Below are 22,567 nucleotides of genomic sequence, written 5' to 3'. Positions count from 1 at the left end.
GTGGATAACACTAGACACCACATGATGCAGATTGTTCCCCCAACGTCTGTCAGAAGAAATCTTCATCTCTCCAGCTCCTCCGCATGTATAGCGGAGGAGGGCCCCAGCGCAGCTGGAAAGCAGAACTATCGGTAACAAATGAAGGACACTCAGGCGTTCAGTGCCCAGGGAGGAAACCACCTGCGCAAAGGCTGTAGGGAGACAGCCTGCCTACTTGCCAGAACAAGGGACTGAGCAGCCGGACTCCTAGGCACTATTCCCAGCTAGAGTGCAGACGCTAGAGTGCAGACTCACTTTTGCAGTGGTTAACCTCAGAGCTTCCCCAACTGGGAAACGGGGATACGACCTATTGAGGTGAAGTGGCTTGAGCTGAGTGTCTTGGATGCACAGTGCTAAGTGCAAAACTTGAGCAGCAGTAAAGTTACACGAGCCTCTCTAACAACCCCCACCCCCACCCCCACCCCCAGTCGGGAATTTCAGGCGGGACTTGCCATGTTTACAGGCCACAAGCTGTGTCTGCCAGCTCAACTCCTCTGGGACCTGAGAGGCAAGTTGGGCTCTTCACACTCAGGGACCAACAACTCTCTGGCTTTTCCAGGGTGCACACGAGGGGTTTGCAGGATAAACCGGCTCAGCCCTGAGCCTGGAAACAGGGGAAGGGAGGCCCATACCTCCCTGGGCGGTGACCTGCTCAGGGCTTCCCCACAGGGTCCTGCCCCAAGGAGGCTTGAAGACCAAATTTCACACTGTGTGATATTAATCTCTTCCAGTGCCTGCAGATACTCCTCAGGCAGCAACAGGAAAGCGGGGGAGGGGCTGCTCACATGTTGCTCTGGCAGCCTGCCTCAGTATTCTGCGCACAGCCAAGCTGACCTTAACCCCTGCAGCGCCAGGAGGACTGCAAGCGCAGGAGCTTGTCTGCACCGCACTGAAAGGTGCACAGGGCTCCTGGGCCTCTCCCATTCAAGTCAGAGCAGCTGCATTGCAGTTACCTTGCTCAACGCAGGCAGCCACAGGATACATTGGCACAGTCACGAAGGGCCATTGGCACATTATGCCTGGCTCAGTCTCCAGCTAGCACTTTAAAGGGATACTGTCAGGTTAAAAACAGTCATAATGAAGATATCTAATTTCCTCCGTGGGTTACTATCGGGGTTTTAAATCAGCAAATGCGAAAGATTTTTCAAAACCCAGTCAGCTTTTCACAACCCATGCAGTTTGTTTCCTTTTCCTGCACTTCACTTATCTCATGAGAGGGAAGCTAAACTGGTCAGTTTCTCCTGGTTCTCATGCAATAGCCTCTGTGTCTGTGCAGCTGTGTTTGGGTTTCCAACACAGCAGGAGGAAGTTTACAGACAAACAGTGCTCTTTGTATTACAGTAGCATCCAACTACAAGCAATGGAGACTTCACCACGCCCTTGGTATGTTATTCCAATGCTGGAGGCCATTAGTTCAGATCTGACCTGGCTGCTGGTTAAAGATCAGATGGAGAAATTCTACAGAAAGCATCTACAACCACCATTTTCCTTTCTGAGTCAAACCTAGTTTGCCACCTCCCTTAATGCTGCAGCGAGTGGTCATGGGGAAAGCTCGCCTGGGATGCAAATCTGATTCCTGACCGTGCCTAGGAGGGAACAACTTCAGGCTCAGCCCAACTTGTCCTGAGACCATTTCCCAGCTTGCTGGGGATCCTCTCACTCCCAGGTGCCCTCTCCATTCCCTGCTATAACAACCCTCCTGGAGGAGCTGAGCCCACGTCCCAGACACCAAGCCATTGCAAGCCGTTCTCATTAGCAGTTCAGCTCCATTGGCAGCCTCAGGTTGGGAAGGTCGGCAGCTGAAATTGGTGCTTAAGAAAGTGGCTAGTCCCATTGGCTTGTACCTGGCACAAAGCAGCAAAAGAACCACATGAGCCCCTCAGTCCCGAAGTACAGTCCCTGCTGTTGCGCACACACAACAGATCCAGCCCCTGCTTTTCTAACCCCGGGCTTCTCTTGATCAGAGATTGCTAGTTGGGCTGAATTTTGTGATGTGAACAAAGGGAGATGTTGCCATGGCCAAATATATTTCCCATCATATCCAGAGATAGGAGCTGAACCAAGGTCTACGGGGGGAAAGGCAAATACACCAACCTACAGCCACCAAGATGAGTTAGTGGTGGGGATTTTCTCCCCTTGCTCCCCTAAATGTATCATCGGGGGAACCACACATCCAGCAGGGGAACAAAGCCTCTAACTTTGGGGGGAGGGATAACTCAGTGGTTTGAGCATTGGCCTGCTAAACCCAGTGCTGTGAGTTCAAACCTTGAGAGGGCCATTTAGGGGTCTGGGGCAAAAATCTGTCTGGGGATTGGTCCTGCTTTGAGCAGGGGGTTGGACCAGATGACCTCCTGAGGTCCCTTCCAACCCTGATATTCTATGATTCTAGATGTTGTTCCATCTCCTAAGGACAAGCTGCCAGAACAGGGAGCCAGCAAAGCTACTAAATGCAGAATCCTAGTAGTCCAGGCATGATTCGATGGACTCTCTCAGACTGCAGGGAATTACAGACAGACACACACAGATATTCCTTGCCTGCTAACCATCTGCTGCAAGCCCTTTAGTAGGCCAGCCCAGCCAGAGATACAAACCAGCAATCATCCCCTCCTCAGATCAATACATCTCCAGCAGCTGATCCCCATGAGAGATTCTCTCTCCTCACATACACCCTTCACCTAGTAACCTAGCAAGAACACCTGAGTCTAGCCTCCAGTGAGCTCAGCAACCCCACAGAATATTCACAGCCCTTTCGGTAGCAGGGAAACTTCTCTCCTTCCCAAACTCAAGCCGGGTAGATTTTGCAGCTTCCCTGACAGACTTGCTCCACAGTGAAAATTCCCAATTTATAGTAAAGGCAAGTGAACTGACTCTTGTCATCAGCTTCACCTGATTCCCCTAAGCTCCTTGCTAATATGAGTCTCATGATGAGGTTTACCTGAGCCCAATCTGCTCAGCCTTTCCTTCCACAAGAGGCTTTGGTTCCCCTCCTCACTAGCAGCTTCTTTCATTGCTGCTCAGTCCCTGCTGGAAGCCTGGCTCAGCCTTTCCAAAGCACAGACGCTCCAGCCTGCAGAGAAGCCAATGAGAAAGGGCCCTTGGAAGTCAAGTCAGGACTCAGAACCACTTTCATTTCAAAGTTCCAGTCCCACAATGTAGCAAGAGTTTTTAATTGCCCTAGGTGCATTAAGCCTGGGAAAGCTGGAAGTAGGGAGATAACCTGAGAGTTTGCGGCGTCTCGCTAGACCGCAGTAGGACGGGAGAGAGAGAAGCCTCTGAAAATGTTCCAACAGCAACAAAACAAAGAGAAGGGAAACTCTGTTTAATAGAGTGACAGAGGCAGATACCAAAGGATCATGGAATTTAGTGTTTCAGAGCAGCTACAGGAACAGGGCAGGCTGGCAGGATTGGATGCAGTGCTTTTCGCCTTTAACGCCCTTGGTTCAAATCCAGCCCAGGCCAACAGTGAACAAGTGTCACAGGCTAATGGCTGTGCATGCAGGAAATAAATTGATGGTCTCTGTGCAGCACCTTGGGGACGCATGTAGGTGCTGGAACTGGGGGTGCAGCAACACCCCCTGGCTTGAAATGGTTTCCATTATATACAGAGTTTACAGTATGGGTCAATGGCTCTCAGCACCCTCACAATACAAATTGTTCCAGCGTCCCTGGGGACATATGCCTGTACCACAAGGAACACCAGTGTACGTGATGTGACTTCACTCGTCAGCTGTTACTGCAAAGGGGCCAAGACGACTGGACTTTGTTCTTGCACTATAGACATCCCCTTCCAGGAAGGGACTAAGGCACATGGAAGGATCCAGTTTCTTTTAGGTACGGATTTCCACTTTAAAATAATGAAAATATCCATTATAAGAGCTCAAGCAAGTGGCATCACCCCATGGAGTGCTACAGGATAGCCTTACTGCAGAGGTTCTCCGACTTTTGTACTGGTGTCCCCTTTCATACAGCAAGCCTCTGAGTGCGACCCCCCATACATTAAAAACACTTTTTTTGTATATTTAACACCATTATAAATGTTGGAGGCAAAGCGAGGTTTGGGGTGAAGGCTGACAGCTCACGACCCCCCAGTTTGAGAATATGTAATAACCTCATGACCCCCGAGGGGTCCCAACTCCCAGTTCGAGAGCTCCTCCCTTACTGTCATGACACAGTATGTTACAATATATTGCACATAATCTGTGATCACCAAGATTTCAACATTCGCCCTATATTGCACATCATGGTATCAAAATGTCATGGTGGTAGCAGGGACAGAACTGGGATCCTTCTGCTCCAAAAGCAACTGCCCATTACATTTGAGCTAAAGGAGATTCCTCCTTGACTGTGAGCAGTACAGGCCTGTGACACATAGCTGAAGAGTTCCGATTCCATCCAAAGGCAGTGGTCCACACCGGTATAACTGCAAAACTATGACGTAGATGACAAGAGGGAGCATGACCTAGCAAACAGGACACTGGCAGACAGAAGATGTGGGTTTTACTCCCGGCTCTGCCACTTATCTATTGTGTGACCTTGGGCAAGTCACTTGTTTGGGCCCCCATTTGTCCTCCTACCCCGTTTGCCCTGTCTATTTTGATTACAAGCCCTTCAGAGCAGGGACTGTTATGTCCTGTGAATGAACGAACAATGTCTAACACAGTGGGGCTCCATTCTCTGTTGGGGCTTTGAGGTGCTACCATAATACAAATAATAATGAACAATAACTCCTGTCAATTTCACACAGGCCCACTCTGTGTTGTAAAGGCTCATCAACACACGCACAGTTCCAAACAGTCTATTTTGGAAACAATCCTGCTGGCGTTCCTGTACATTTTCTGCATTACTCCTCCCCCATTTCTTCCTGGGGACAACAGCCTAGAAAACAGGTTCTTGGCTTCTTAAGAGATCCTCTGGCTGCTTATTATCCCACCTGAGGCAATAACCACCACCCCATTTGCATCATCACGGCTGGAAATGATTCTGTCACCAGAGAACAGGACCTCAGGTAGGAAACTACAGACTAACGCTTACAAATCAGGGTGTCTGTGCTCATGCCAACACTTCTAGGAATAAAAATGACTGGGGAGGAGATGGGAGTGGAGGGAAGTGTGACATAGCAACATAGCAGATTTGAGAGAGGATGAATTTCAAACATTTTCTCAAAGGCATCACAGCTCTAAGCTTCCCACGACAAACTCTAGACGTCTCCTCTTCAGAGAGTCTCTCTCGGGTTAAGAAATAATTCCCTCCTTCTTACAGAAGCAGAAACAACAGTCAACGCTTCCCTAGTACTCTCCATCCAAAGATCTCAAAGCACTTTATTATCTTCTATGACTTCATCCTCACCACCTCCTGGGCGTGTACTTAAATCTTATTATTCCCATTTCATGGATGGGAAAGCAAGGCCTGGAGAGGGGAGGTGACTTGCTTAGAAGAGACAGGCTTGACTGAAATTGCAGAATCTAAACACTCCTGAATCTAAATCTGAATCCCAATTTTGCCAGAGTTCAGGATGCTCAGATTCATCCTGCTAGAAAGAGACAGGATTCACATGCAAACTCAGGACCAAATCCAGACCTTGGCTCAATCTTTGTTGCCCAGTTATACAGCAAGTCCAAGGAAGAGCCAGGATTAGAGCCCAGTGGTGTGTTTTAAGGGGACCCAGCCAACCCACTAACTAGACATTTTTCTAATCAATTAACATTTTTTTAAAAGTAAAGTTCCCTTTACTCAGCATAGCTTGAAAATTATTTATTTGTACAAATATTGTAAGGGTTTTTTCTGTTCTCCTGTCAATATTTGTAAAAGGTCTTTACAGCAAGAGAGAAACTAACAGATTATATAGAGGACAAGTAAAATGGACTATACACACAGTGCTAAGAAATGCACAAAGTAAACACTTCTTTCTGTGACTGTCACCTCAGGTGTTACCTGTAACTATACCAGGATTGGCGATTGTCGGGTGGATTTTCAAATTGACAGTGTCTTTTTAACCATTAGGCAACCCTTCCCCTCATCCTGTCAGAATGATCCATTAATGCCAGTGCCCTGCCTCTGATAATGGCCAAAGCCCAAATGCTTCAGAGGTGGGCAGCAAAGAACCCTTAAAGCACCCGATTAGTTGTACTATGGCAAATACCAAGTGCAGAAACTTCCTTCCTAATCAGAGTCAACCACTAGCATTTGTCAATGTGACGGTGGTTTCCGACTCACTGGGGACTCGATTCTGCAAGAAATTTGGGCCCAATCCAGCAAGGCACTTAAGCATATGCTTAACTGAAAACTCAAGCAGCCCCACTGTAGTCAATGGGACTACTTCAGTGTTTTAAGTTAAGCATGTGCTTAAGGGCTTTGCTGGATCAGGGCCAGAGCATTCAACACTTCACAGGACGGAGGCCAGGAATGAAGGGCCAAGTGCAGGAGATCTGACAGATACAGAAATCAGCTCCAATTCTAAATGTTTAGCTTACTTTTTGTAAAGGGTATGAAAACAAGCCTCTCTCCTAAACTCCTGCATTGTGGACGGCAGCTCTGCTTTGGTGAACTCTAAAGAAAACATGAATCACTCAACACTTATCAGTTCAAAACACTCGTGCAATTAACAAGATTTTTTTTCCTAAAGTATAATTATATACATTTTAATGCAATTACCACCTCTGTATTTTGTACATTAAACAGTAGGCAACCAAAGAAAGAGAGATACTTTCTTTTTCTTGGCTGAGCGTTCCTGAAAATAATAGAATATTGCAAAACTGCCTTGCCTAGAGGGGTTTGTCTTTACAAGAAAAGAAGGGAGGAGAATAGAAAAGGAAGATGGGGGGAAGAAACAAAAAGAAAAAAAAAATGTAAGTACAATATATGGTCCTCCCCTGCTGTTATACAATTTGTAAGGTGCCCTACACAGGCAGCTGGACTCTGGAAATTAACCCTCTCCCAGGCATCACATCCATCCCCAACAGCCAAAGAAAAGGAAAACCAAATAAATAAAACAAATGGCCAACAGTCAGTCCCCAAAGCTGGGGTCATTAGGCAGATTAAAGTTTCCAAGCTCTGGCCAGCGGCATGGTTAGCAAAGTGCAGTTAAAGTGCCCAAATTGGATTACTACTTCTCTTCGGTCTCAGTGCCAAGTTGGCCAGCAGATTGAGGGATACATGAGATAGCAAGAGGGGAGGGAGGTGGAAAGCCCACAGGCTGCTCTGCAAGCTGTCGGCCATTGAACAGCCTTAGCGAGGCTACTGCAATACAGAGTCACACTACATGGGGGTGAGGCAAAGCTGATGGTGTTAGCTGCATTTGGGCAACTCTATTAGAGACATCAAGGGGAGATTGCAGAGGGGCTCCTAACACACACACTTGGGTAGCAGGACAACGTAGGAGCACTGTCTACAAGGTCAGGAAAGGGCAGCCCAATTGTTACGAGCTGACTGTTATCACCTGGGCCATTGCAGCCCCGTCACCCTTTCCACTTACTTCATCTAGAGCTCTCAGACCACTTTCCACCAGTAAGGCAACATCATCATCCCTTGCTGCACAGATAGGGAAACTGAGACACACAGGGGCAAAGCGACTTGCCCAAGGCCACACTGCAGGTCAGAAGCAGAACTCAGGTCTCCCATATCCCAGTGCCACGCCGCAACTACTAGACCGCAGCTGCCCCAGGAAGCCAGAGAAATTACAAAACTAATCTAGTGTTTAATCAATAAAAAAATACTCTGTATTCAATTAAACCACCACCACAGTTCAGAAAGGATTCTGTCAACGCTGAAAACAACACATCAAGCACACGTGGAGCCTTGGACAAGGGTTAAACGTTACCCCCTTTGTTACAGTGTTCTGGTAACTGTAAAACCATCATCCGTCACAAGCCCAGGATTATATTCTATACTTTGCATTTAGATAGCATCTTACATCCAAGGATAAACAGGGAAAAAAGATAACTCAATTCAGTTTAAGTTTGACAGTCTAGATGCAGGGTTTGTATTTTAAGTTGATTTAAATTGGCTTAAGCATTTTGTCTCGTAGGGAACAAGGAGATTTGGCAGGTGTTTTTCATGCTTGTCCTAAATAAAGGACATCAGTTTTTAACAGGGAGGCTTTGTTAGCCAGTGGGGCTACATTTAATCTCCCAGTCAGAGATATCTGTCTGCAGTGGAAAGGGTTGGAAGCAGCAGTGGTGCAAAAGCAAGGGAGAAGTTAGATGATGCGGTTATGATCTAGCCTAACAGTAAAGGCTGCTCCAACAGGAAATGCATGGACATGGCCGAGCTGCTAGTTTGAATGGTTTCACTTTAAAAAACAAAACAAGTTATTGCCACTTGTGTTCCCCTCCAGAGGGAAACTATCCCTGCTCCTGCTACCAAGTCAGAAGACTTCTTTGGCATGAAAGGCATTAGACACAGTTAAGCCACATTGTGTTTGCTAAGACGGCCCTGTATCCAGTCAGTGCTGCTGGTGCTGCAGAAGGCCATCAGGATTTATTTCTTAGTTAGCACTTCACCACCACAGTGCACATGACATTTGCTCAGACAAGACTCCCAGACGTATCTGGATGAAGAAGCTCTCTGTGTTTACATGTGCCGTACCCAGTGCATGCCGCGGTAACGGCACCAGAACGCGGGCTGTGTGTGTCAGAGACAGAGTCAGGATATACCAGCATCCCCCCGTAGATCAGATCTATAAAGGGGAGTTGTTTAGAATGCAGCAGCCCCCAGAATGTGCCACATGCTGCACAGACATAGGGTACAATACATCAAAGCCCCTGCTTTCAATAATGGGCAGCAGTGCTCAGCTGGACACATATGGGGCCTGATTTTCAGAGAAGACGAGCACTCACAACTCTCACTGGCCTTAGGTGGACCAGCAGGTGCTCAGCATCTCTGAGAAATCAGGCCCCAGGCATCTCAGGTTGGGCATCCAACCAAAAACGGATGCATCCAAAATAATCAGTGTCCACTTTTGAACTAAACTCCCCATTTCTCAGCCTCACACACACCAACCCCAAACTTCAGTTCCACTGCCCTTCCTCCATTCCCACCACACAAATGAGCAGGTCACTCCTGGGAAATTAAGAGGATACACACTCAGAGGAGTTCGTTGGCTAGACTCTTACAGACCTTGCAAAAAGAGTGGGTCTGGAGAAGGTGATGGGTTACCGTGAATAGCAACCCAAGATCTCTGTGCACTTCAAATATTTTGTTCTTTATGGTTTTGGTCACATAGACCCTGATACAGTTCAACATCTGTGTTTGCAAGGACCCCGGTGCAAGCCCCAGGGCAAAAAGCCCAGCAGGGGGAGGAGCGGTGGTGGTGCCAAACTGCCATAATCTGCACCTGCTGGGCTGCAGGGGTCCAGAAAAACCAGGGAAGTAGAAAGCCCTGAGGAGGTCAGGGGCATTTAAGGCCAGCTGGGGGATGAGCTGCCAGAGGAACCAAAACTATAAACTAAAGCTGTCCCCACATCCACTGAGATCCCCAGGGAGAGAGCAGCCACATTTCCCTTGGCTTGTCCCAGGTGCGGAAAGTTCTAGTTTACACACACCACCCGTGGCTCTGGGCCTTGCAGAAGTAAGAAGTCAGTCAAACAACAACAAAGACTGGAAGCCAGCCTGGGCCTGCAGAGTAAACACAAACAAGAGTCTGTCATTAGCTTCGAATTGAGGGCCAGACAACCGGGTTCAAATGGAGAGTAACTCCACTGAAATACACAGGCTTGCACTAGATTTACATCCCACATCCCAGTGCACAGTCTGGACCAAAAGGTTTATTTCCGTTCTCTCTCTAGGTTTCAGAGAGGAATGGCTGGCAGGTTGTGTCTTCTTGTATCCGACTGGGGGAGTGGATGAGTGGCACGCATTCACAGTGCACAGGCAAGGCATATGCTTTTACTGCCCCCTCAGATTTCAGCAGTGTAAGTCTCCCACTAAATAACAGCAGCCATAAACACTGATGCGTGTCCCTCAATCCCATCACAGCTTTAGTTAGGAGGGGCTCGTTAATCTCTTTCAATGTTCTCTCGGCCTTTAACAGGAAAAGTGCTTCTAGATAGAAACAAAACAATTTTCACATCCAGAACCACAATCCAAGTGTTCACGGAGGTTGATTCCCAGGCTCTACCCCTAATTTTACATCTCAGGAAAGGGGGCTAAGCGGGTAAAACTTTAGGCTTTCTTCCATTCCCATCCCTCACCATGTCTGTTTAAGAATGAGCTCTTTCAGGTATTGATATCTTATTGCACTAATAAAAATACAATAAAAAAATAATCTTTAGAATGTGATCGACAGAACAGAAAGCCCAGCGATCAAACGGTGAAAGACAAAACCATCCCCCTGGCTGCTGTTTCTTTACAAATCCTTTGGAGAGGGACTACACATTATTCCTCTCCACTGGGATCTTAATCCAAGGAGACAGATCTGTTTAACTTTTCTGCATAACAGATGACACTGGGTGCATTCAAGTAACATGCAGATCTGGAATGGGGTGTACTGGATTCCCAGCTCCTCATCCTAGTGGTGTATCTGTATGCTACATGATCATCTATTTTGGACCCAAACTTCCTTTCCACCCACGCAACCTTGATACTGTCTTGCTTCTCTTAACACTGTAATTTACTCATATCAGAAGAGCTGAACTATGCAAATACTCAGAGGCAAAACCTTCTCTCTTTGTAACCACTTAAGAAATTATCTAGGAATCATCTAGGAAATTTCTACCCTGCAGATTTTCCTTGGCTTCCTTACTCGGCAAATTCGGTCACTGGTATCTTGAGAGAGATACATCGAGTCACTCATTTTACCCACTGAGTATATACAAAAGACCTTGAGATTGTTCAGGAAGCAATTAGACGCTGTTCGGAGGAAAATGGTGTTTTCAAATGGATAACCTTTGACGTAGTCAACAGCCTTTTCTTGTCCCTTTTATCTGCCCCCTTGCAGAAGAGATGAATAATTTTCATTCCTGCAAAAGGCCAACGACACACTCTTATATGGAATACTCCCTGTAAACTGATTTTATCTTAAGCAAGACAAAAAGTGCCTTCTAAATGCAGCTCATCTTCACAACTTTTCTCCCCTAAGAGGTCCTGACATAAGAGGATGATCATGAATTTTTATTAGCATGTTTGCTCTTGTTTTTCTCTCCCTGAAGCATGAGGGACAAGGGAGTTAACAAGTAAGGCTAATGCCTGTCTTTTCCCTCCCAACCCATCTCATCTTTAACCAGTGACCTTCATGTCAAGTTCTGCTTACATATTGGCTCTACTTACCCCACCTCCCTCAGCACAAACACTCATGCTTTGCTAGGGAGAGAAGGAAGAATCTGAGTGCTGTGAGGAGCAGGGAAGGCAAAACACACCTAGAAAAATAGGGATGTAAGTATTCCACAGAGCATGCCACTGAATCTTTGCAGATCCCTCCCCACAAGCACACTGGAGCTGTGCGTGTGCGTGTCCAGTCCTCCGCACAGTGCTATATGTAAGCGGTCAAGGAAAATAAACAGAGAGGCAGATAGCTCTTTTCACCACCTTCCACGTTATTAGAGGGCTTCACACACACAGTGGTACATGTATAGATGTATATAAATCCACCCTGTGCAACTAGATATGGCTATAATTACAGATACACATTGTGTGGAAAAGCACAGTGGCCTTTCACAAACTACAGTATAATAAATGCTTCACCCATATATGGTGCTTTACCTTTTTCAACACACTGCAAACCTGAATTAATCCTGACAACACTCCTGTGTGATCCGGTCATCCTTCTTATTTTAAAGATGGGGAAACTGAGGCGCAGGGAGGTAAGGCAGCTATAATGCTCTGCAGATTTCTCTGCATATAGACTCACCCCTACTGCCCATTCCAGTGGATGCAAGGAATAAGCCAAGGAAAGGTCTCTAGACTGAGCTGTTTGGTCAGTTTCACTAGCGCAGCTGGGTTAATGCAGGCAGTGGAGGAAATTTACAAGCACAAAAAATAGCTGCTTCATCTTGGAAAGAAGAAATCCAGCATGGGAATGAAAATCCTCTCCATAGGGCAATAGCAGCTGAGACCCATGCACCCCGGGATGCACCCAGGGAGCCTTGTGTACCACCACAGCCCACACAATCCCCTGTCTGGCTATACCCACTACTGCCTGGGAAGATCTGGCGAGTCACCCAAGCAGGGAAGGATGCCTCTCTGTTCTCACTCTGACCAGCTAAGGCTCGGAAGGCATCTCCTCCAGGAGTCCAAAGCAGGAGCAACACCAGCCCCCATGCACGCTGGGCTTCCCCTAATAAAAGATGAACCGTACACTCCAGACAAAGTTTCTCAACCCCAGACACCCAGAGAAAGAAGAGCCCCAGGGGCTCAGATGAGCAATCAGGCAGGGCTTGGGGATGCCAGCTCTTCCCCCTTTCCCTCAGACACCCACAATTGGACAAGCACAACACTAGCAAGAGTCAGACCTTATATATCCCTTAATAAATTATGCACTGGAAAAAAGGAAGACCCCCATCCCCCACCTGCCACCACCCACCAAAAATATCTGTGGCGAACTATCGGAGTAAACTTTTCCCTTTAAGCCCAGGCTCGAGGGAGGGGAGATGCTGATGGAAATAAATACAATCTAAAGCGATATCTTCACTGCCGGATCCATTCCAAGGATGACTCGGAGTTAGTCACTACTGCAATGCAAAGCTATTTCCCAGCTTTGTAGCCTCCAAATCCGGGCAGGATTGCTTTCCACCTCAAGCCCAGATCCAGCTCTTCTCTAGAACAAGTCTCCAGAAAGCAGGACAGGGGAGGGGAAGATGCAGTACAGCTTTCACAGCCTTCACTGTACGCCCCATCTCCCCACAACAGCCAGATCGCTTCCCTCCGTAGGACTTAAACAGGGAGATTTATTTTACAAATAAAATACAATACCAGGCAAATGTAAATGCAGAGAGATCTGGCATGGCTTTCCCTCCTGGCTCACTCCCTGCCATGCACACGTACAATCCATCCTGCCTGCTCCAGGATCTCCCTCCTTCCACAGCCCTGCTGCATTCCCCCTTGTGCTAGCTCTTCGGTACCTTCCACATTGCCGCTGCATGTTGTGACGGGCGGGGGGTGGGGGTGTCTCTCCCTCGCAGCCCTCCTCATGCAGGGAACCAGCAGTAGCACGTTTTACCCAGAGAGAGCATTTTAAGCGTTAAGATATTTCTTCTCCCCCATCTATTCTAAATTAACCGGTTACAACCACATGCTGATCAATATCAGTCTTTTCCATTTCATCCCCCCACTACATACACCCTTTAGTCAATTTCAAAGGCAGCAGATTTCCTTGCCCTCCACACTTTTAATAGCAAACCCCCTTCACGTTCATTTTAAACTCTTTCCGCTCCAACCCTGCCACATTTCAGGGGAAGCCATTCAGACTCATTTTGAAGCAGATTTCCCCTGTACAATTCACCCACCCCCTCTGATCCTATTCGGCTAGGCGATTACCCTTTTCTCCCCACACCCCCAAACGTTTTCTGGTCTCTCTAGTTTACATTCTTCCAGCACCGGCAGAACACAACGCGCGCGCACACACACACACACAATCACAGCAGCTATCCCACCCAGCAAAAGAATCCAGCAAACTCCTCTTCCCCTGTGCATGCGAAAAGAAAGAAGGATCTGCCCGTAGGGGGAGGGAAAACAGCAAATCCTACCCCAGCACAGCACAGGCTTTCCGAGAGCTGAGAAACGCAGAACATTTCCCTGTCTCTGTGTGTGTCTCTCTCAGACGGGGCACAACTGTTCCAGAGACAGGCGGGGAAACAAGGAGAAAGGCATTTTGCAATCCCCTCATCCTCCTGTACAACCACCTTTCCCGTCCCTCTCGCTGCACAATCACCGCCTCTCTTTTTTTAGAAGGGGGAGAGAAAAAAAAAACATGCATTCGATTCCTGGGAACTGAAGGAGTAAAGTTGGATTCTGGTTACTTACAGCCTGGACCGGAGCTTGCTTCAGACGTGCCAGCCATAATTGCATTCCACACCAACCAACTAGCCTTCCCCCCTCCCTGCAAGCCGGGGCTCCGCGCCTCGCTCGCTCCTCCGCTGCTGCCGCTGCCTCTGACCAGCATGAATGGAATTGGAATGGAATGCAGCGCAGGGTTCCAATGGAACTCCAGCCTCGATCTGACTTCCCAGGGAGAGCGACTGAGGCACACGTTCAAAGGGGCAGCTGCTGGCAGCTCCCCCAGCGAGCCCCTCTAGGGGGCGCCCTGGCCTGCGCAGACTGGCGCACCGAGAGAGGAGGAGCAGCAGAGGAGCCGAAAGGGGCGGGCACCCCGTTAAAAGGGCAATGGCCGAGGGGCTGCCGTAAAAGCGGCAATGCTTTTGTAAGTGCCAGGAGGCTCCACAAGGGCTGGAAGAACCTGCAGGTCCCTTGTTCTCAGCTCCCCAGCAGGGCAGGAGGGAGGTTGCGGGGGGAAACAAACTAGCAGTGTGCTGGCAGCCAAGCCCAGTACTGCTGTGCAAGTTTACAGCACCCTCCAGCCAGGGATGGCAACAACTCTCTAATGTCCGAGTTCCGCTGCCCATTGTAGCATCATCACGGTTTTCAAAGCGTGGAAATTGAGGCACACATCAAGAGGCCAAGGTCATAGGGTGACTAAGGGCAGAGCTGAAAATAGAACCCAGGAGTCCTTTTTCCTAGAGCCCTGCTGAAGCTACTGGATCACATACCCTCCCAGATCCAGAAACAGAACCCAGGAAACTTGACCCTGTGTCCACTGCTAGACAGCACTTCCTCTCAGAGCCAGGAACAAGGCTCAGGAGACAACTCTCCATTCTTTGGTCCAGTCACTAGACTACACCACCTCCTTAAGCTGTGAACAGTTTGGACACGTACTTAAAATCAGATAAACATAGAATGTCTGAGTTTCACTGCTATGGATACCAATCACTTTAGTTAGCAAGTAATGACCCAGCAACAACTGTCTGGTTGTTTAATTTGTGCTTCCCAGGCCTAGGTAAAGGAAAATAAACAACTGCATCACAATAATAATATTTTGCATTTTGATACCACTTTTCAAAGGAAGGGCTCAAAACACCTTACAAGTTATTAACCACCTCTGGGAGTCCAGAGCATCATCCCTACTTACAGTTAGGGTAACAGCCAGCACCAAGACATTAAGTGGCTTGCCCAAGGTCATGTTAATTTTGCCAAGGTCGTTCTGACTTGCCATGCATTAGCACCAAGTAAATAGCAAAGCCAGGACTAGAACCCCAAGAATCCTGACTCTGTGCCCCATGTTCTAATCATTTAACGCTTCCTCCCTTTATTGTTTTTCATCTTGAAGGATCCCCAGATATTGCATAACCCATATACATACAGTATAACAGCTGAGCAGCACCGCAGCAGAAGGCAGGCAAAATGTTGACCAAGGAACCCAAGACAAACCCCAGTACCCACAGCAGAAACGCTCTGGATTTTAAAGGCCTCATTGGAAGGATCACACTTCAGCATTCTCCCCAGTACCATGGCAAGAGCACTGATGCCCAGGCTGCACAAGGTTGCATTGGCACGGGGGAACTGTCTAGATACTGACAGTTGTTAAAGAAAAACAGCCACTCAAAATGCAGGTAGAAAACAAGGGAATATTTTCCAAATTAAAGAGACCAAAAATTGTTAGGGGGGAAAACAATATCCCCGGCCTCCTAGGAAAGCACTGCAAACTCTAGACAAGGGGTGAGGGAGGGCTGGAGGCGGGGCCATTCAGAGCCAGTCCAGGCTTGTGGTATCCCAGGTCCAGATCAACCTTCCCAGGCACAGATCAGGCTATTAACAGACAGGGCTTTGGGGCTAGAAAATTCTGCAAGGATCTCCCCCTGCATTTTCCCTAGGATCATGTTATCAGAGAGTGGGACAATGGTAGGAGTGAGGAACAATGTGCCTCCACCCCTCTCCTTCTGGGCTCCATCCTCACTCCATAGAAGGGGCACCATGGGGACAACACCTCAGAGGGTATGACTCCACTGCCACCCTGTACATACTATGTGCAGACACGGTGGCCCGTCTGAAGGTGGCTCAGTGGCATATAATATGAAATGAGTTTGGGGTCCTAGGACCTATTCTGGCCCCTTTCACGGGTGCAGAGACCCCTGACCCAGCGGACCTGGCACATGTCCAGCTTGCCACAAAGCACACAGAAGATCCTGAGGAGACAACAGCTGCAGTGTCTTTGCCATTCTCCCCAGGGGAGGGCACAGGAGCTAAGGATACAATAGGAGTTGTGGAGCAGCTGCCACTTTGTGGCCTGTGAATTCCTTCCCCGGGACCAGTGGGGGGGCCCGCAATGCATAGCAGAGCCACTTGGACTGAGTACTAGTTCCAAAAGCTAGCCCTTAGTCCAGTTCCCAGGGGACAGATGGCCACATATCCCAACTGACAGTAGTGGGCAATGTCTGCCAAGAGGCCCATGCAGACTGGATTCCTGGCCTGGAGCGAGTGACATCGGCAGGGGGCCATGCAGGAAGCTGGCCCCTCCTCTGCTCATGCTGCATCCATTCTGCAGCTAGACGGAGGACTTTGTGCTCCAGAACTGTCAGTTCAGTAACTTTCACTGGCACTAAATTCACTTCACTTAAAAACAAAATTATAAAGAGGAGAAATAATAAAAGCCGTAAACAAGACTAAATGATGGTTTGAGTTGATTATTTGTCTTTTAAAAATGCACTTCGTGCCAGCCACTTTTATCGCTTCCATTTTTTCCCTTTACTCTCTGCTCCTTGTGACACTCTCTTATCATCCAAGAAAGCAACATTGCTTCCACACTGAGCTGTGTCCTCCTGTGGCAAAGGGGCCCCTGTTCTTTCCAAACACCTCTCACCTCAGAAACAACTCACTACACCAAACACACGTCTTGCAGGATATTTATCCCCAAAGAGTAAAATGTAAGGAATCTGCAGGAAGCTCATAACTGCTCAAGACTCATAGTCATTCTGAGCTGTATATACTGGTTATATTTATGGAATAACATATTGATACTGAAAGTATGCTTCATGGATTTGGAGTAGAAATTAGTCACCAGAGGTCCTATGTCTCAGGGATTACCCATTCAAGCAAGAGGGAGTTCTCACCCCCCTATTGGGCTGGGGACAAAAGGCAAGGTTCTGTTGTCTATCTTTGCCACACCCCACTGAATGGAAAATCATCAGAGACAATGACAAATAACTGAAACACTTGGTGGTGAAAAGGAACATTATAACAGGCAGGAGATGGCCCTGGCTATGAATCAGGATGTAGGAGAAGGCACTCTGTATCCATTCACTGAGGAAACCCCTTAGGGAGCAAGGGACTTTCATGAACATGTGGATCCTGATTCTTGTGCAATCAGTCAGCTCTGCAACAGACTGAACTTGATGGAGATCCTACCTTAGTATATAGGAAAACTAACTGTTGGGGCTTGTCTACACCACACAGCTTTTAGCAACAAGGCTGTGTCGACACAGCCTCGTCACTAAAAGTCGGCATGTATAAACGCCCTTTGTTGGTACTTTGTCAGCACTTTTGCTGACAAAATACTTCCAGCCCTGTCAACAAAGCTGCATTCACATTGCCACTTGCATCAGCAAAACTTTTGTCTTTTGGGGGGAGCTTTTTTAAGTACCCATGAAAGACAAAAGTTTTGTTGACAACTTTGCAGTGTAGACAAGCGGTAAGTGTGAACCCAGGTTCGTGTTTAATAATTCTGATTTGAGTTGTAACCAGCTGTTTTCACCACTTCCTCTCTTATCTACTTAAATCTTTAGTTTCTCTTAAATAAGCCTACTTCTGTTTTATTACAAGTCCTCGTGAGTGCTGTGTGGTTTACGGTACAATGGTAAACGGAGCTACACTGCACTGTTGGGTGCAGAGGATCTGGAATTTCTGTCAGCAGAGAGTAAAGGGAAAAAATGAAAGACATAAAAGTGGCTGGCACGAAGTGCATTTTTAAATGCACACTTCTGTGAGTAGAATTTCTGTGGATATCACAGGGGAACGATTCAAAGGAGACTTGGGGACAGGGGCGCACCTACTGTTAACCTGCAGGGTGAAGTCAGGGCAGGGCCAGCTCTAGGTTTTTTGCCGCCCCAAGCAAAAAACATTTTGGCTGCCCCCCACCCCAGCCTTGGGCTCTTACCCCCCCACCCTCTGCTGCCCCAGCCCTGGGCTCTCTCTTCCCCACCTGCACCCCCCCCCACTACCGCCCCAGCCCTGGGCTCTCTCTTCCCCACCGACACCCCCCCTTCTACCGCCCCAGCCCTGGGCTCTCTCTTCCCCACCAACACCCACCCCCTGCCGCTCCAGCCCTGGGCTCTCTCTTCCCCATCCACACCCGCACCCCCTGCCGCCCCAGTCCTGGGCTCCCCTCCACCAGTGCTGACTCCGCCCACTCCTACTTTGCCTCCAGCCGGCACTGGCAGGGTCAGGGTAAGCAGCGGGGTTTCCAGGTCACACCTCAGCCCAGGGTCCCTCCAGCCAGGGTTCTCGCCTCCAGGACCAACCAGGACCCGGGAGGGCAGAGTCAGGGGACGGCCCCAGCAGGGGGGCTGAGGAGTCGGGGCAGGGTAGTCCTCAAGGGAGCGGAGCCCCGGAGAGCAGGACATGGGCCCCGCATGGCAGCGCCCCACCCTCCATGGCCCCGCTGCTGCTGCTTCTGGCCACCCTGCCGCAGTCCCTGGGCAGCTTGGGCTGCTTCACCCAGCCCCGGCTGCGATGTTGAAGGGCGGCCGCCTTGCAGCACCTGCAGGAAGCTTCATCTGCCCTGTGGGGTGGCCCCCAGCCTGAGTGTCCCTTGCTTGGAGCCTGCCCAGCCCAGCCACAAGGTATGGCACTGCTCCCCCACGGCGCGAACTGCAGCAGCCCCAGGGCATCCCCCGTGCATGTCGTGCTGCTGCTGCCAGGGCCAGCTCCAGGCTTTTGCCGCCAGAAGCAAAAAAAAAAAAGGATGTCCAGAATGCCACCCTTGATAATGTGCCGCCCCAAGCACGTGCTTGGTTTGCTGGTGCCTAGAGCCGGCCCTGAGTTAGGGCCAGAGGAGCCCAGAGAAGAGTGCCTGAGTGGCTGAAAGGCTGGTGGTGCCAGGGAGCTGGTGGTGCTACCCAGCTACCACAGGAAAGAATCCCTGTCCCTGGAGGTAGGGGAGAACAAGATGACTCACAGTCTTAGGTACCCTGAGAATCATCACCCCTTCCACCTGCCAACTCCTGATTCCTCCCTCCCCCTGTACTTCCCTCTACCCCCAGAGAAATCACTGCACCTGTTTGTTCCTTTCTTTCTCTGCATACCAGGATTGCCTGGGCCATCAGCGCCCGTGTACCATCCAACCAGCAGAGGGCCTCCTGCACACTTTTGTAAGTCCCACAAAAATGGCGACTGTGTTCTTTTTCCTATGACATTTCTCAATTGGACTGTGATCCTTTTTAACAACAATACGATATTTCAAGTGAGAAGTGCACTTCAAAAGACAGTGCAAGGATTTTGTGATCAGAAATGTTTGAGACATAAATCTGAGGATGTCTCTTTAACTGGGTTGGGCTGGAGCCTCAGGCAAGTTTGCCTTAACATAACCTAAGTTTGGTGATCCATAGGCTGTAATGTGCTAAGGGAAAAGTGCAAATGACACACCACAGGCAAGGTCATGGAGAACCAGGCCCAGGGGATGGAGAAGGGAGGCAATCTATTCTCCCTGCTCCTGGAGCAGCTGGGGACCAGTTCAGACGGGCACCATTCACACAGGTTCAATAGTATGACTGGGCCTTCATCTATCCACAGGTCAGCACTAGCAATGCAAAGTTCTATTCCAAATGACACTTCTGTCATTGCTTAGCCTACTGGGCTCTTGAATGATTCTACTTTGCAAGAGCCAGAACCAAAAAGGGTGAAGGAAATTCCTGACCTGCATGAGTCACAGCTCCCTAAGGGACACCTCTCTGCCTGGTAAGATTAGCTGGCTGTTCATTGTCCCTGCATCTGAGCATTTGCATGGCTGAGTAGGGTTACTACCTTTGAAATGCAAAAAAAACAGCCCCAAACCCCTGCCACAAAGCAAGCCCCCCACAACCACAACCCCCAGCCATAAGGTAACTCTGCAACCTCTCCCCGCCCTCAACAGCCACTTCCAGTATCTAGAGAGATAATGCATATGGATAAGATTGGTAAGATTTGTCACCTCACTCTTGGGTGACTCACTCCCTCTCTCACACACATGCATGGTGCGCTTGCGTGTTGGTGGGCAGATAGCTGCTGTATTTTCAACCGTTTTGAGCTGTTATCAGTTGAACTGCGGAAGTGGGAACATTGCAGCATCTTCAGCTGGACACAGAAACTTTTAACATTAGATATCCCAGTGTATTGTGATAATAACGCAAATCTTTAGACCCATGTAAAAAAAATAGCAGATTAAATTATTTTTCTAGAAACTGGCAAATCCATAAAAAAACCCGGGCAGGCTGGTCAAATATCAGCCAGTTGATAACTCTATGGCTGAGGCAATTTGTTTTTGAAAGGGAGAACCCGCTCTGGAATTTGTTTCCCTTGCTGCTCTTACAGATGTTGAATTTGTTGCCCCTTGGGGCTCAGTGCAAAGCCCAACTCTTTCCTACTGCTCCAGCGTCAGGGGGCGGGGGTATGTGTATTTCTGTCTACAGCTGAGCATGTCAGGGTGCCTGCACCAAGAGATAATCTGACATGTACCAACGAACACAAATACTCTTCTTCGTAATGAGGCTTTGCACCCACAGCATGTTTTCACTTGAGGATTTCAAAGCGCTTTACCAGGGGATTAGGGGAGTAAAGTATGGATACTCCATTTTACAGCTGGGGAATCTGAGGAACAGAATGGGCAAGCATCATGCCAGCTAGGAAATCGGGAATGTGACTCCCAGACCAGCGTTCAGATCACTGGACCACAGATGGCCCCTACTTCATGCCTCTTGGGATGTGGATTATAGAGATCTCCCCAAACTATAGGCCTTTACATTAACAATACAACTGAAACAGGAATAAATTCCCACTCCCGATCTTTAGCTATCCTAGAATTACCAATTTAACAACTGCTTATGATGGGTCCAGCTAACCTATCTGAAGGCCTCCTAGGAGAGCACCCCATGCTGTTCTGGAATCATGCTCCCTCTGGCTGAGTTAGGAGTGGTTTGATGGGATCAGGAAGGAGCTACATGCAGGAAAAGCATGTTGGCCTCATGCAGGGGGAATAAGAGAGGAAAATGTGGGGTCCTGGAAGCCAGGGATGAACTTACAACTGCTAGGGCCTCAAGTAGCCAGAATGGAGAGGAAAACGGGGTCTTGAACTGCTTTCCATTCCAGCAGGCCAGGATCTAGCAGAAAGTAGATCATTGAATCAACCATGCAGGTCCCCAGGGGTCCCTTACAGTGCCAAAGGCTGGTCCTGCTCAAAAGCTACCCAACAGCAACACAGAATTGCCAGAAACTCCACTTGGCATGTCCATTCCAATCTAAATAGGGTTGGTTGCGTTTTCAATCCTATCAGCCGGAAAAGACAGAATACCTCATCTGCCCTATTGTGACAGCTTTGCGGAGCCTTGATTGGATGCATTCCCTTTCAAGTGCCGGTTTCTCCTCCTGTATTTGTCACATTCCTTATTTGTGTACAAAGCACCGTGTGGAGGCTTAAAAGCTTTTGAGACAGAGAGGAAAAGAATGAACAAACTAGCTCTGACTAAAGCAAAGTGATTGGAGTTTGGGTTCCTCTCCCTTGGATTGAAATGAACAGCTTTCCTTTTCTTTTTCTTTCTTTCTTTCTTCTTTTTTTTTTTTTCCCTCAGAGGCTAAATTTAGTGAATTCTTTTCACAATAAAATCTTGTCAGGTATTCACATCCAAAGAGGCTGCTACTTTCGGCTCTCGAGGGAATTACTGAGACAGCAAAACCTCTTAACCATGTGAGGAAGAAAATATTCAAGATATCTCTCACCACCCCTTTAAGAACCTTCTCTCTCTCTGACTTCATCTCCGAATCCTTACAGAAGCACCTTGGCCTCCTCTTCTCTGGCTACTTCCTTGTCCTGCAGGCACAAGGTAATGGGTGGAAATATCTCTAGCCCTGGTAGGTGCTTCATGCACTAGGCAGGATCACGTGGTCCTTGGGCAATACTCCCATGGACATCAGTAGCGATGGCACATGTGTAAGGACTGCAGGATCAGGGCTGTTATCTGCTGGTCTAATGGTTCATGGGGAGGAGGTTGAGGTGATGGATGTTCTAATTTCTGCTCAAACTAAGGGGATCTGGATTGTCATAAAGGGGATGAGAGAAATTAAGGTCAGTGGCTGTGCTGGGAAAAGAACCCACAAGTCCTGTCTCCCAGTCTCATGCTCCAGCCACTAGGAAACATATCAGCAGAATTCTGTGGGGGGGGTGGGTATAGACACTGAAGAATAAAACAAGTACCGTGAATGTCCAGGCCGCAGAGCAGGAAGTGGACAGTCTGGGAGCAGGCAGGAGAATTCTGATGAGTTTGGGTTGGAACAGAAACAATCTTTCACTCAGAGTCCC

General features: G+C 48.5%; 1 protein-coding gene across 2 annotated transcripts in view; it reads right to left on the bottom strand.

Annotated features, from left to right (window-relative positions):
* Window positions 1-14,248, bottom strand: part of PLXNA1 (plexin A1) — a 284,958-nt gene extending 270,710 nt beyond the window's left edge. The window contains exon 1 of one of the 2 annotated variants that reach the window (XM_032784344.2): window positions 13,993-14,248. Coding sequence is in view for 1 of the 2 variants with exons in the window: in XM_032784347.2 (XP_032640238.1) it covers window positions 13,993-14,037 (45 nt within the window). In the remaining variant the exon portion in view is untranslated. The remainder of the gene's footprint in view (window positions 1-13,992) is intronic. The other variant, XM_032784347.2, reaches the window with a different exon arrangement.
* Between the last annotated feature and the right edge of the window lie 8,319 nt (window positions 14,249-22,567).

This window comes from Chelonoidis abingdonii, chromosome 17, assembly GCF_003597395.2.
Source record: "Chelonoidis abingdonii isolate Lonesome George chromosome 17, CheloAbing_2.0, whole genome shotgun sequence".
In the NCBI taxonomy this organism is placed as follows: domain Eukaryota; kingdom Metazoa; phylum Chordata; order Testudines; family Testudinidae; genus Chelonoidis; species Chelonoidis abingdonii.
The sequence above is the reverse complement of the archived record's forward strand: the minus strand, read 5'-3'. Positions and strand labels throughout refer to the sequence as shown.